Source organism: Nanorana parkeri, unplaced genomic scaffold (genome assembly GCF_000935625.1).
Source record: "Nanorana parkeri isolate BGI_ZX_2015 unplaced genomic scaffold, ASM93562v1 scaffold665, whole genome shotgun sequence".
NCBI lineage: Eukaryota > Metazoa > Chordata > Amphibia > Anura > Dicroglossidae > Nanorana > Nanorana parkeri.
This window is the reverse complement of record NW_017306933.1, coordinates 695,553-709,233: the sequence shown is the minus strand read 5'-3', so window position 1 is coordinate 709,233 and position 13,681 is coordinate 695,553. Positions and strand designations below refer to the sequence as shown.

The 13,681-nt window shown below is 42.8% G+C and overlaps 1 protein-coding gene across 1 annotated transcript in view; it reads left to right on the top strand.

Moving 5' to 3' along the window:
* Nucleotides 1-13,681, top strand: part of LOC108792630 (cathepsin D-like) — a 50,388-nt gene that overhangs the window by 22,932 nt on the left and 13,775 nt on the right. The window contains exons 4-5 of the mRNA XM_018563444.1: nt 1,314-1,432; nt 11,868-12,067. Of these exons, the coding sequence (XP_018418946.1) occupies nt 1,314-1,432; nt 11,868-12,067 (319 nt within the window). The remainder of the gene's footprint in view (nt 1-1,313; nt 1,433-11,867; nt 12,068-13,681) is intronic.

Below are 13,681 nucleotides of genomic sequence, written 5' to 3'. Positions count from 1 at the left end.
ATTCCATCATCTCTCTGCCTCTGGGAGTCATGTCTGTGGCTGCCAGAGTCTTACAATGCCTCATGGGATTTGTAGTTACACAACGGCTGGAGTGTAACAAGAGGTTTAAGGTGCCCACACACCTTGCAATAATCTGTCGATAATCGCGGTAAATCCCGCGATCGTACGATTATCGTAAAGGGGTGTGGAAGCTGTGCGACCTCTACTACTGTAAGGTCGCACAACTTTTATCTTAGGAACATGTTCGAAAACCCGCCGAGCATCGTACGATGTTCGGCGGGTGTGTAGCATGTTCGTAAGATATAAGCCGGCATTGCGGTCATCGGAAGCCCGCCCCTCAGGGGGGTGCGGCTTGCGATCATTGCAAGTATGATATGCCTGTCCAAGATAGGCAGATCATACGTTTTTTTAATTACCTTACAACCCTCGTTGTAAGTTGTGTGCCCAGCCTTACACTTGCTTCTTCCACATTGTTCATAGCAGTGCCTCCTCGAGGATGAAAAAGGTGGAACAGACAATCTGAAATGTAGGATTTTCCTTTGAGAAAGACCTCAAGAATGCAGGCAGGAAAAATGCAACATTGTTTTATGCTTCTGAATGCAGCTCTATTTCAGCCATTGTTTCCATGCACAGTGCCATTTAGATCCATATGTTAGAGCAGCCCCATGCCTTGCTAGTGAAGGTGGCATTAGGTGGCATCTAATCTTTGAATCAGCATACCTGGAAAATTTTTACACTTATTCAGTAAGTCAGCAAAAGATAAAAAAATTATATTCAGCTTGCAATAGCCCATTAGCAGAAAGTTGATTTCATGCTAGTTGCTATGGGTCATTACACTTTTTCATATCATAGAAGCTTGATTTAAAGGGGTTCTAAACCCTCACGTTTTTTTGCCTATATCTACTGCTATCAAGCAGTAGATATAGGCAAACAGTTTAAAAAAAACAAAACAGCGGTTTAAACTTACCTTTTTTTGTTTGCGCGTTCCTGCTCGAAAAAACGAAACTGTTCGGGCGGCCGCAAAGCATCTTGGGAGACGAGCAGAGATGCAAGGTAAGTGCATGGACGCGTGCACCTGCATGCAGACACCGCTGAATCGGAGAGACAGAGCAGTCAGCGCTGGATCGGAGAGACAGAGCACCGCTGGAGGGCCAGATGAAAACATCAGGAAAGAAGAAGAAGGTCGGAATAAGAGACATCATTTAAGGTAAGTGCTAACATTAACATGGGGGGAGGGGAAAAGAAATTTGACTTTAATGTCACTTTAAGTTTGTCATGTTAGAATGTTGCTGTTTTCCTATTGCATGTTGTAGGGTTTCACCGAAAATACAATTCTGGGGCATCCAGCACCTTTAAAAAGAACGACACAACATTCTCAATTCACTATGGAACCGGGAGCCTTGAAGGATTCTTAAGCCAAGATACAGTCACTGTAAGTTTACACTCATGTCTATTATAAAAAGTGTTGTGCAATATATTCTCAATTTTTTGTGCCAAACTATAATGGAATGTCTGTGCAAATAAAAGCCCAACACATTTTAATTTAGGCCAAGATACACAAATAATCTCAGTCTTTTAGGTTCAGTATAAACCAGTGAATGCTCACATTACACTGACTTCACACACACAGATAGAAGCCTTCTGTGCAATAGAAATGTATATGGCTTAACCAGTGCTATGATTTTTCCAACAAACGTACCGCACCTGAGACTGTACAACCCAACAATCAGGTGTATGTCCCAGTATTGTATATCTGTGTGCATGCATGTGTTTACACAAATACTGACCTATACCTGAGCCCAACCACATACAGCCATTGGTTTGTATAGGCAGCTGTTCACAGAAGCTGTGGCGCCCGCGTGGAGTGGAAAAATACACCCAATGTTTGCATTGTATGTCCCCAGGCACCCGTGTGCATGAGGCCTTAGACTACAGCTGGCCATACATCAGTAGAATTTTGAAAATGTCCTTTTCAGAATGTTAATTCCATTTTCTAATAGGTAATGGGGTTAAATTGATGATCAGCATTGACCAAAGTGATAAAACAAATTGAACGAGCAGGATGAAAATGGACAAGACAAGACTTTTGTTTTTCTCTTTTTAGTTTAGGATAGAGTAGGGAGGTTTTAAAACCCTTGTTATATATTTATTGCTGGGTCTAAGTATGAGACACTAGATCTCCTGCTGGAAAAACTTAATATTGTGGAACTAGCTTCAGTGAGGCTGCTCAAATGTTCCTCAAGACCCCCAACAAAAGCTGAGAGAAGTCCAGATATGTAAAAAGGCAGTCAAGGCACCACACCAATGGTTACAGACTGCAGAATGGGATGAAACAGCCATCACATTTCGGGGGTTCAGGAACTCTTCTTTATCTGCGCTTATCTACTGTGTAACCTCGAAATGACTGGACTCAGTACATTTTAAAAGTATGTATAGATGCTGACATCACTAGAAACACATCAAACAGGACTGCAAGTGGCATTTGTTTTCCATATTTTTATTCCTTTGAACCTATTCCTTTGAACCTAGGCACAGTTTATAAATGTTCTTAACAAGCAGTAAAACAGCTTTGAAGAGTTAATTCACCTTTTCATAAAAAATGAACTCAGAACATCCTACTCACCTCCTTTCCCCCAGTCCCCACTGCACTTATCTGTAATGATGACCCTTGTCCACCATCCATGCCAGCCTGTATATTTGTCCCGGCACTTGAAAACTCACAACACACACATCTGTCAGCCACGCCATACTGTTTAACTGTATGGTACTTGAAAATTTCACTACACATTCCCAGAGGCTGTATAGCAAAATGATGCTTATACTGGGAAGCAGTGAGAGAGCAATGAGCATTTCTTCTGAGCCTTCTTTCTGCTGGGATGGCGTCACCATACTATCCAATTACCACTCACCAATGCAAGCTGTATGTTGCTATACAGCCTCCAGGGCTATGTAGTGAAATGTTCAAGTAACATACAATTAAACATTATGGCGTGGGTGACAGATGCGTGTGTTGTGAGTTAGTTCACCTTTTTTGCGAAAAGATTAACTAACCCTTTAAAAGAAGCTACCCTCACAGCTCTAGTTGCTTGTACTCTGAATTAAATAATTCTCAAAGATCACCACAAAGACCCAGAGTCAATTACCAACAGCTTGCAAACACCTGCTGTGGGTTTACAATAAATATTTATATCCTATGCTCCTCAACTTCATCTAGTGGCCCTAATCTAGTCTGCAAACTACATATCCCAGTCTCACTCAAGCATGCTAATGTAGACCAGTAATCCAGACAAAGGCAGAGGGGGTATGATGGATCACAGACCAATAGCCCATACATGGGGGGCATGATGCATCACAGACCAGTAGTCCAGACATAGGTGGGGGCATAACGGCTCACTTCTGCCAGACCACTGGTCCCATAGGCAGCACCATGCTCCAATCAGCCATTGGTCTGACCCATGGGGTAGTTTCCTGGCAGGACAATGGCAATACATACAAGAAAGTTGAGGTGAGACAATGCAATCCTTTTTGATTCATGTACCCTAAATTAATCGCAAAGGTTTTCCAAGAAGGTTCTATTGGGATTACAAGAAAGCTTCAGGCAAAAGGACCAAGAATTTAGTCATAAACATGCATTTAGAAGAACCATTTACCATCACCTACTGTCCAAGTCTTTTTAGAAGAAAGAAAAATGTTCCATACATTTTTAGGCTTGGCGGGAAATGAGTTATCAGACATTATCACCATTGATGTAGGTTTTAGCCAGGATTCACACCTGTGTGAAGTGACATTGCACATACGTTGCAGCACATTTTAAAACTTTTCATGTGAATGGGCTGCCTACCACATCTAACTACATTGTGTTGTGGTGTAATTCAATCGATGTGCAATGGCTAGGTGTCAGGATCCAGAGCACCCCCAGGTGGCACTGGAGTCAGGTCCTGCAGTTCCTGTACTCGCCTGCGGGTGTCTCCAGCAACCAGGAACTGTCAGAAACCAGACCACCACAGGGTGGTGCTGGATCCTGCAGCTCCAGTACTCTCCTGCGGGTGTGCCCCAGCTGCTAGTGATCATCCCATCACCTGGTGCTTCCTGGGAAGGTATATAGGCCGTCCCTGCAGTCAGGACGTCGGCTCAGTATTTCGTCGCCTTCCCCTGACTGAGTCCCGTGTCCTGAGCCCTGTACCCTGAGCCCTGAGCCCTGTACCCTGAGCCCTGTACCCTGTACCCTGCAACCTGTAAACCCGTTACCCGTCTGCAGTCCTGAACCTGTTACCCGTCAGCAGTCCTGAGCCTCACACCTGTATGCAGCCCTGAACCCTTCCTTGTAACCAGTTCCTGGATCCTGAGCCCTGATACCTGCTTTACAGTTCCCAGCCCTGTTCCCATTTGCTGTTCCCTCTTGATGCAGGTGTGTTTTCATTCTATTTGAGTTTTCTCTCTGCTTGTGTTAGATTGTGGGTGTAGGTGGGGTTTGTGGCTTTCCTGTTGCTGTGTACCAATAAACTGTATGCACATACCCTATCCAGTGTGGTCACATTAATTTGGTCTTCTTGCGTCGGTACCTGCATGTGGTGTGGGGATACCTGTGCACGGTACCCTGACACTAGGTGCATTTGGGTGCCATTAGGTAATAACATTGTTACACGCAGTTTCACGTGATGCGGGAATACACACATTATCACATTGCATAGATTTGAACTGGGGCTTAGACAACATAATAACCTTTATACAAATCACTTCCATCTGGAACTGAACCTTTGCACTATCAACACTCAGAAAACATTAAATAGAAAAAGGAGACATGTGCCACTTGTTTAGTTCCGAATTGAAATTTGGACAGATTTTGGCATATTCGGATGCATCCGAATTTCCTAATGAATCCGAACATATCAGAATTTTTGATATATTGATATTGATACATTTTGGATTCATTCAAAATTTTTTCCGAATGTCATTCTGAATCAATTTATGTTATTAAAAGTAAAAATAATAATGGTATTAAAAGAAAGTGTGGCGCCCCCTCCCCAATTTATACCAGACCCTTTAGGTCTGATCCAGTGGTTGTGGGGGTCTGTGGACAGGAGGGCTTATAGGAATCTGGGTACCCCCTTTCATAAAGGAGACACCCAGATGTCACCCTCCCTTGTAAATTAGTAAGGGGTAGTTGTTTCCCCTACTCATTCACCAAATAAAGTTAAAAAAATCCAAAATGAAGCGAACCAAATTTTTTGCCAGCTTACATGTCTAAAAATAAGTAAAATTCAGTGTGCAGGTAGTGCTGCAGCTTTCTGAAGCCAGTAAAAGTAACCTGATATTATGTGAGTTTACTAATGTATTTTATCCAAATTTGAGTTTTTTTCTGCAGTGCTGCAAACCTCTGAGGCACGGTACTGGTCTCTGTGGCCAGCGCTAGTTTCCTATAATTAAATAAAGATGGATATTTTCTTCCAAGGCTGAGGTGGTAAAAATTACAATGGTCGGCTGCCTGTCATGCATTATTAATTTTAATCATTATGCTACATGATATGCTTTAGCAGCTTCAGAATAAAACACGGTTTGAAACATTGTTTTCTTAGCCAAGAAGCTATTTAGAATAAACACTGGTGAAGAAATGTCGTTAAATTAGAAAAATATGAGGGGGATGTTGCACTTTTGACTTAAACCACCTGACAATTTTATATATCATTCACGGACTGTATTGATGACATTTCTGTGTTGAGGTCCTGGGTCTGTACACCTGCTATGGCCATTATGAGGGTTCCCACTCTGCCTGTTGTTTGAATTTTATTTCATTTTATTTTATTAACAATGCAACAGGAGGAGCTAAAGCAAAGAGGGATGGGAACACCAAAAACTCTCAAATGGACTGAAGTCAGGAATTAGTGCTCGGAGATCTCATTGTTGGAGTATCGGAGCCACATAAGAAGTCAGGGGCTGGCCTAGCCTATTATTACTGAAATACCACATTGGCTGTGATCACCCATGTAAAGTATATACAGTATATATATTAGGGCTGCGGAAATTAACGATTAATTCCTCGATTAATCGTTATTTATTTTGATCGATTAAAAATCTTTTGATCGGTACACACCTCTCCGCCGGCTTCCAGGTATATATAATGCTTTTGTGACATCAACATTGTAATAGGAATACATACTAGAGTTGTTTTTCATAATGCAATCAAAGCTTACTTGAAATAAATCCCTTTTATGCAGTGAGTGCTTCTTCTGTCTGCCCATCACTTCCAGCAACTTCCTGAATTTCCAGTGTACTTTGCATCTCTTTCCCGGTATCTTGATGTGATGCAATCCCAATTTCTGAAGACTACATATCCCATCATGCATTGCTTCCAGCAAGCACTGATAATGTTACATTGTTTTGTTGTCGAGTTGTAAATCAGACAGCTGGAAGTGCATATTTACAGGGCTGAGTGCAATTGTGTCATTGCATTGAGGAAGTACTATGGGCATCTTCAATAAGTATGTTTTTCAAACTTCTAGCTCAATATGGTTATTAGGAGTGGGACAGATCTTATGGAAAGTTGATATAGAAATAAATATTTATTTTTAGCTATTGACCATAGATACTCTATAAAGTCAAACAAATAGGGCCCATTCATACCATTATGTAACTAGCAGCAACAGATTATACACCAAGGCAGTGCAGTTGTGTTGTAGTGCATTGTATAAGATAAAAACTATCTAAGCATTGTGGTGCATTAACAAATATAGCACATGCCCATTTTACTGCACATTTAGGTGCATTGGCAGGCCATTTGAAATGAATGGGCTGCTGTAACACAGCGTGTCTAAATGCAAGGTAACATGTTGTGTTAACACATGTAAGGACCATGCCTTAAAGTGGACCTTTACCCATATCTTAAAAATAACAACAAACACACCTTTAGAAATGTTTAGTAATAACAATCTCCAAACACATAATTCTAGTTATTTTGGTTTTTCAAAGCAGGAAGTGAATGTTCTGCAAGTGTAAGTATTTCAAACGCACAGCATTTTACACCTGACATGTCTATGTTATTATTAATCATCATACACAGACAGGGGCGTAACTACAAAGAAATCGCAGGGCCCCATAGCAAAATTTAGTATGGGGCCCTGTGATTTCTAGTTATGATGGGCCCCGCCTCCTCCTCTGTCGCCAGGCCCGCCTCCTTCTCTGTCACAGGGCCCCGCCTCCTCCTCTGCTGCCGACCACCGGCCCCGCCTCCTTCTCCACTGCCGGCTGGGTCCAGTCTGCTCCACCGCCGCTGCTGGCTCTCATTAACTCCGCAGCGGCTGTGAGAAGAACACGCTGCTGCACATATCACTGTCAGTGATCTGAACAGCAGCACATTCTTCTCACAGCCGCCAGTGAAAGCCACCAGCATAAGATGCCATAGCGACCCAAGCGGCCCGCACGGCATCTGGCCAGGCCCCCCTGTGCCCCGGGCCCCATAGCGGCCGCCTGGGTCGCTATTGTGATTGTTACACCACTGTCCATAGAGGGATGCATTGGTAGAATTAGATTTTTGAGTGTAAAGGTATGCTTTAAGCTGAAGTGTCCCTAGTTAAACTCTGTGCATGTTTTTTACAGTTAGGTTGTAGTCAGCCTAAACATTGCTTACTGTTTTAGGCTCTGTAGGATTTTCCTAAGCTGACTGCACTAATTACTTCTGCCTGTGTGAAAAGTAACAATATCTAATGCAATAAAATAAAACATACAATAAAATAAAACAATATTATGATTATATATCCGCCTCAGCTAATCCATGAGGGTTTTGCTCAGTGGTATGAGTGGTAAGGTAATAAATGTTTGCAGCAACCTTCTAGAGTGTTCTTTTGTTTCCTTGTTCCAGCTGGGTGCCTGTGCTTATATTTCCACTATTGCAGCCAAATTGGAAAAACGCCTATTTTATGTTTTTTATGTTTCCATTCACATAGCAAAACAAAAATTAAAAATTGCTGCTTAAATTTTTTAAGTGCTTTATTCTTGGTTAAAGCCCCCCACCCTATTTAACTTTAAGGAGGGGGTTGTACAAAGTATTGTTTACTCTATTTAATCCTGTCTCTACTGTGCTGGCATATGTCATAATCAGTTGTAAACTAGATTTGAACACTGTCTGCCCTAACAAAGGGTTAAAGCCTTTGAGGCAATATATGTTAATGAGAGGAAGCTCAGTCTGTCCCTCAGTTTGATCCTCTAGTTTCACTCTCAAACTGCTCAGAGTAGCCTGGAATCTGCACAAAGCCTCAATCAAAGAAACAGCTAAAAGGTAAGAAATATATTTTTAATATTTATCTTTAGCTATGCTGTGTGAATCGGAACACATAACAAACACGTAGAGGGGTTTTCTCAAATTTGACTGCAAAAGAGGAACTATGCTTTAAAGTGGACCTAAAGCCCAAACTTTTATTTCATTTTGTGTAGAGTAATAAGGAAGGGTTATAAACCCTTTCAGTTTTTTGTTTGCCATCTGTCTTCCATTGGGGAGCTTTTCTTTAACTTCCTCTTCCTTAGGGCTCAGTCACACTAGATGCAGTGCGTTCTGGCCTGATTTTGGGCAGAACGCACTGCCTCACATTTTAGTGGGGCAGGAGGGGGCGTGACGGGCCATTCAAGTGAATGGCGCCGTAACCAAGCCCTCCGCCCGCAATGCGAGCCACCGCACGGGATCGCAAGGCACATTGCGCCTGCGGTCCGGTCCTGTGCGGTGCGATCAAAATAGTGCTTGCAGCATTTTGATTGCACCGCACAGGATCGGATCGTATTGCGGCCGAAGGGCGTGGCTACGGCCATTCACGTTGAATGGCCGTCACGCCCCCTCCTGCCTGCCTAAAAAGTGAGCCGGCCGCAATGCGAGGCAGTGCGTTCTGGCCAAAATCTGGCCAGAACGCACTGCATCTAGTGTGACTGAGCCCTTAGTCACAACAGGAAGTGAGAGGAAATCACTGTGAAATTAGGGAAATCCCTGGTAATCAGCAGGGTAACCAGAACTAGTGTCTCTATTGGAAGATTTACTATAGAAATTATATTTTCTATTTCTGTTCTGGTGACAACCCAAAATTTGGGATTTACTTTCAACTTACTTTCATTTATAACCATCACCAGGACATATAGAGAGGGTAAATCTCCTTAATGGGGATAGAGACAGCAAATAAAACCCAACAGAAATTTCAGCTGCCCTGCTGAAGGTTATATCCACAGAGAGCTTTGAAGGAAAATGGTTGCCAGGTGGGAGCATCTTTGAAGAATCTTCTTTACTGAAGAGTGTCTATCTGGGTAGAAGAATTCACTGCTCACAAATCAAGGTACTTGTGGCTTCTATCAAAGAGTCAAGGCCCTAACTGAATGCAGGAAGAGAATGCTTTATTGCAGTTTAAGAGACAAACGTGACTGCTCTCAGTGTCGGCCCTATCATTTTTGCCTCCTGAGGTGGCGGAAGGGGTGGGTGTGGGGATTTGTGGTGTTGGTGGTGAGTGATGCCACCCTCCCCGCCCAGCTCAGCGTCCCACCCAGCTCCTGGCAACCAGAGACATCACTGAGCGGGGAGATATATATGGCCCTTATACATCACCTCACCTCGCTTTTAGAAACTTGGGATGCTCTGGCCAGAAAGGGGATGGCAGCCATACTGCACACATTGTGCCTCTCTGCCTGCTGCCCCCCACATGACCCAAAGAGATGCCACCAGGGTGCCTCAATCAAAGGACGGCCCTGACTGCTTTTTCCGGTTCATACATCTAAACCGTTACTTCCATCATAGAGTCATTGCATTTATTTGACTAAAGTGACTGATCCCCAGTGTTTAGCTGATCATATGCCAAGGGTCCAAGCCTTAGAGTTAAAGGTTAGCCAGCCACACTACTTTGGAGGTCATTCAATACCACCTTTAAAGGAAGAGTGCTATATATACGTGCATTAATACAACACAGTGTGAATTTGGCCTTAGGAATTGTTTATAACACATAAGAACTTAGGTCCACAAATGGAGAGGGTAGACCCTTATGGACTAACTTTCCTCAACCTAGCACCGTTCATCTTGCTTATTTCCCTCCTGCAAGGCCTAATCCTCTTTGACTATAGAATTCATCATGTTGCTAATAACATCTCATAGATCAAAGTCTTTCATGACACTATGGGGCTATAAACAATTTGCAGAACCATTGGCCCTGCAAATCTATGGGATCTATTCATGAAGCAGCCAAAGGATATAGCTGTAGCTTCGGCCGATCCTTCGGCTAGCTTCGGCCCCAGGACCCCTTCGGTTCAGTAAAACCGAAGGGCTGCTATACGGGCTATTCACTGTAGCCCGTACAGCTCCCGAACGTGGCCGAGCGGCTCAGCTGAGCCACGCTGTAAGCCGAAGCTGGCCAAGCGGCCGGCCATTGGCCGGCCAACAGCCTGCTTCTGACAGCTGGGCGTGATGTTACGGTTGGCTCCGGCCACTTGCAGAGAGATCAGCGTCCCTGGTTACCAGCTAACCAGGGACACTGATCTCCAGACAGCCTAACTCTCCCGGGCGCTCTGGGAGTCTCCCGCTCCCGGCCGCCAAGGAGAGAAACACTGCTTTTTCTTTTTTTAATTCTGACACGGAGCCGTGTCACAATAGAAAAAAAAACATTTTCACCATAGGAATGCATTGCTAGATTCCTATTGGCTATTTCAATTTGCAATAGCCAATAGCAAACTAGCTATTGTACCCGCCCTCTGCTGCAGTTCTACATCAGGTCCCCACTAGTGATTGACAACAGCAGAGGGCGGGTACAATAGCCAGTTTGCTATTGGCTATTGCAAATTGAAATAGCCAATAGGAATCTAGCAATGCATTCCTATGGCCAAATGTATTTATTTTTATTTTTTTTGACGGCAGCAGAATCGCCGGCCAATAGAAAACTGTTGGGCGGAGCTAGCTGTCACTGCTAGCTCCGCACAATCGTTTTCTATTTTTCTAATTTTTTAACAATTTTTCTGTTCTGCTCGGTCCCACAGAGGACCAGCGGCATTCGGCTCAGCGGCATTCGGCTATTCGCTCACTGCTGTTCGGCATCTATAAGAATAGACCGAACAGCAGCGAGTAGCCTGCCCTAGGTTTGGCTTAGCCGATCCAGATGTTGTATCGGCTGAGTCGAACTCCTTCTGTACTTCGGGTCGGCCGAACATTCTGAGCATGTTTGGCCGAACCGAAGCCAGCCTGAAATCAGTCGTACCAGCCTGAAGTGAATAGCCGAACAGCGTTCGGCTCACTTCGATTCAGGTCGGTCATTCACTCGGCTGCCTACGGCAGCTTAGTGAATAGACCCCCTATGTGAATGTTCATTAGGTGGGAATGGATGCACAAAACAAACATTCTTGTTATTTTTTCTTTATAAGTCAAATGTATAAATAGACCCATATGACTGTTGCAGACTAAACTGGTATTGAAAAGAATATGGCTCTTTAGTTCACCTAAACTGTAATGTTCACTTCACCTCCTTCCTTTAGTTGGCTGAGGTAAGTAGGTGGCTTTTCCAAGCATAATTATTGCTGTAATTAATGTTGTTACATTTTTTATTAAACATTATCACAATATTCTAAGCTAAGTCAGGGTCTGGAAAAAAAGGAATAGTTCTGTGTAAAATAAACTGACCTATCAGAGGAGTCTTACTAAAGGCACCAAAAGTTGTTTGCCTACAAGCAAATGAAAATCTGGTTTTGAGTTCACCTTCAAATCCAAAGGGTTACGCCTATAGAACCCTGTAATATGTGAAACAATTCTGCTGATGGTTCTAAATTCTAAAATATAGCTGTCAGTGACTACACCTTTACGCTTATGCTCATTGTCTAGCTTTCTGTTGTCAGTGTCACATCTTAACATTGTCTTCCTACAGGTGGGTAATCTGCGTATCCAGAACCAAACGTTCGCAGAGGCAGTGAAGCAGCCTGGGATTGTGTTTCTTGCTGCCCGATTTGATGGTATTCTTGGACTGGGGTATCCTAGTATATCTGTAGATGGAGTCCTTCCCTTTTTTGACAATATGATGAAACAGAAACTAATGGAAAAGAATGTCTTCTCATTTTACTTGAATAGGTCAGTCATCTTTATGTAATGGCCCTGTCATGTTTTCTATCTATCTATCTATCTATCTATCTATCTATCTATCTATCTATCTATCTATCTATCTATCTGCATCCAATTTAATTATACTATTAACTAAACAATGATATTAACCGGCAATAGCAAAACATTTTATTTAAGTGCATCAAATAAAATCACCTAGCAGCAGCAAAAGCCATATCAGGCAATAGTTTAAGGTTATATCATTCAGCAGCAGTATAATATATCATGCAGCAAATGTATATTACATATCTCATTAGCAGAATATTATTAAGCAGGATCTTACATCAAGTAGCAAGAGCTTATTATATTGCCCAGCAACAATAGAATATTCTATAGCAATAGTATATAATACCACCTAGTAGAAGCATATTATAATGACCTGCATTATTGTATTTTTATTACCTCAGTAGTGCCAGCACCATCATTCAGCCGCCAGCAGCCTTACACACTTCCAGTTGCCTAACTCTGTTACTGCCAACAGTTTCACATTATCACCAGAATCTTTATCCCCTTCCCTTCCCCATAGGCAACATCACTTTAAAAACACCTCAGCAATGGTACTTTAACCCCTCCCCTTCCACAGTATTATTACTTTATTCTTTCCACTATAACTAGCCTCACTTTACCTTCCCTCCCCAACAGGGAGGCCCACTATAATTCTTTTTTTCATAAATGGTTCAGAGAGAGAATGTGAAAATAAAGGTGGCAGTCAAAGGCCCAAGGTACGAAGCATTAAACATGAGTATCTTTCACCACAGGAAAGCAATGTCACATCTATCTATCTATCTATCTATCTATCTATCTATCTATCTATCTATCTACAGTATCTATCTCTCTACTGGAGATCACAATAGATCAATGTATGCACGTGCATTACATTTCAGTCTAGGCTCTATATTTTAAGTAATGATTTGCCAGAAATTAGACCTTGACAAATATAGCATTAGGGGTTTATTCACTAAGCTGTTGAAGACAGCCGAATGAATAACCAAGCCAAAGTGAGCTGAAGCATGTTCGGCTATTCACTGCAGCCTTGTACTGCTATTTTGAGCCCTATATCGGCTACATTTGGCTCGCTTCTCCTCCCTTCAGCTCAACCAGACAGCCTCAGCGCGTTCGGCCGAACCGAAGGTAGGAGCCTGTTCACCTCAGCCGATGAAACATTTGAATCAGCTGAGGCCAATGTTCGGCAGTTCATTCCCTTTATCTCCAAAGGGCCAAATAGTAGAGAGTGAATTGCCGTAACGCTAGGCTCAGCATTCTATTCGGTCATTCTGCTTGGCTACCTCAGAGGTAGTGAAGCAGAATGAAATATGACAATATAAACAACTAAAAAAAGACAACACAGCATGTGGACCCCTTCCCAATTCATACCAGACCCTTTAGGTCTGGAATGTTAGGGGGGACCCCTGATGTAAAAAATAAAAAAAGAGTGGGGTTCCCCTACAAGTCATACCAGATCCTTTAGGTCTGGTAGGTATTTTAAGGGTGGCCCCATGGCCCCAAAAAACTGTTAAAAAAAGTGGGGTCCCCCTTAAAATTCCATACCAGACCCTTAATCCGAGAAGAGGCTTGGCAGAACAG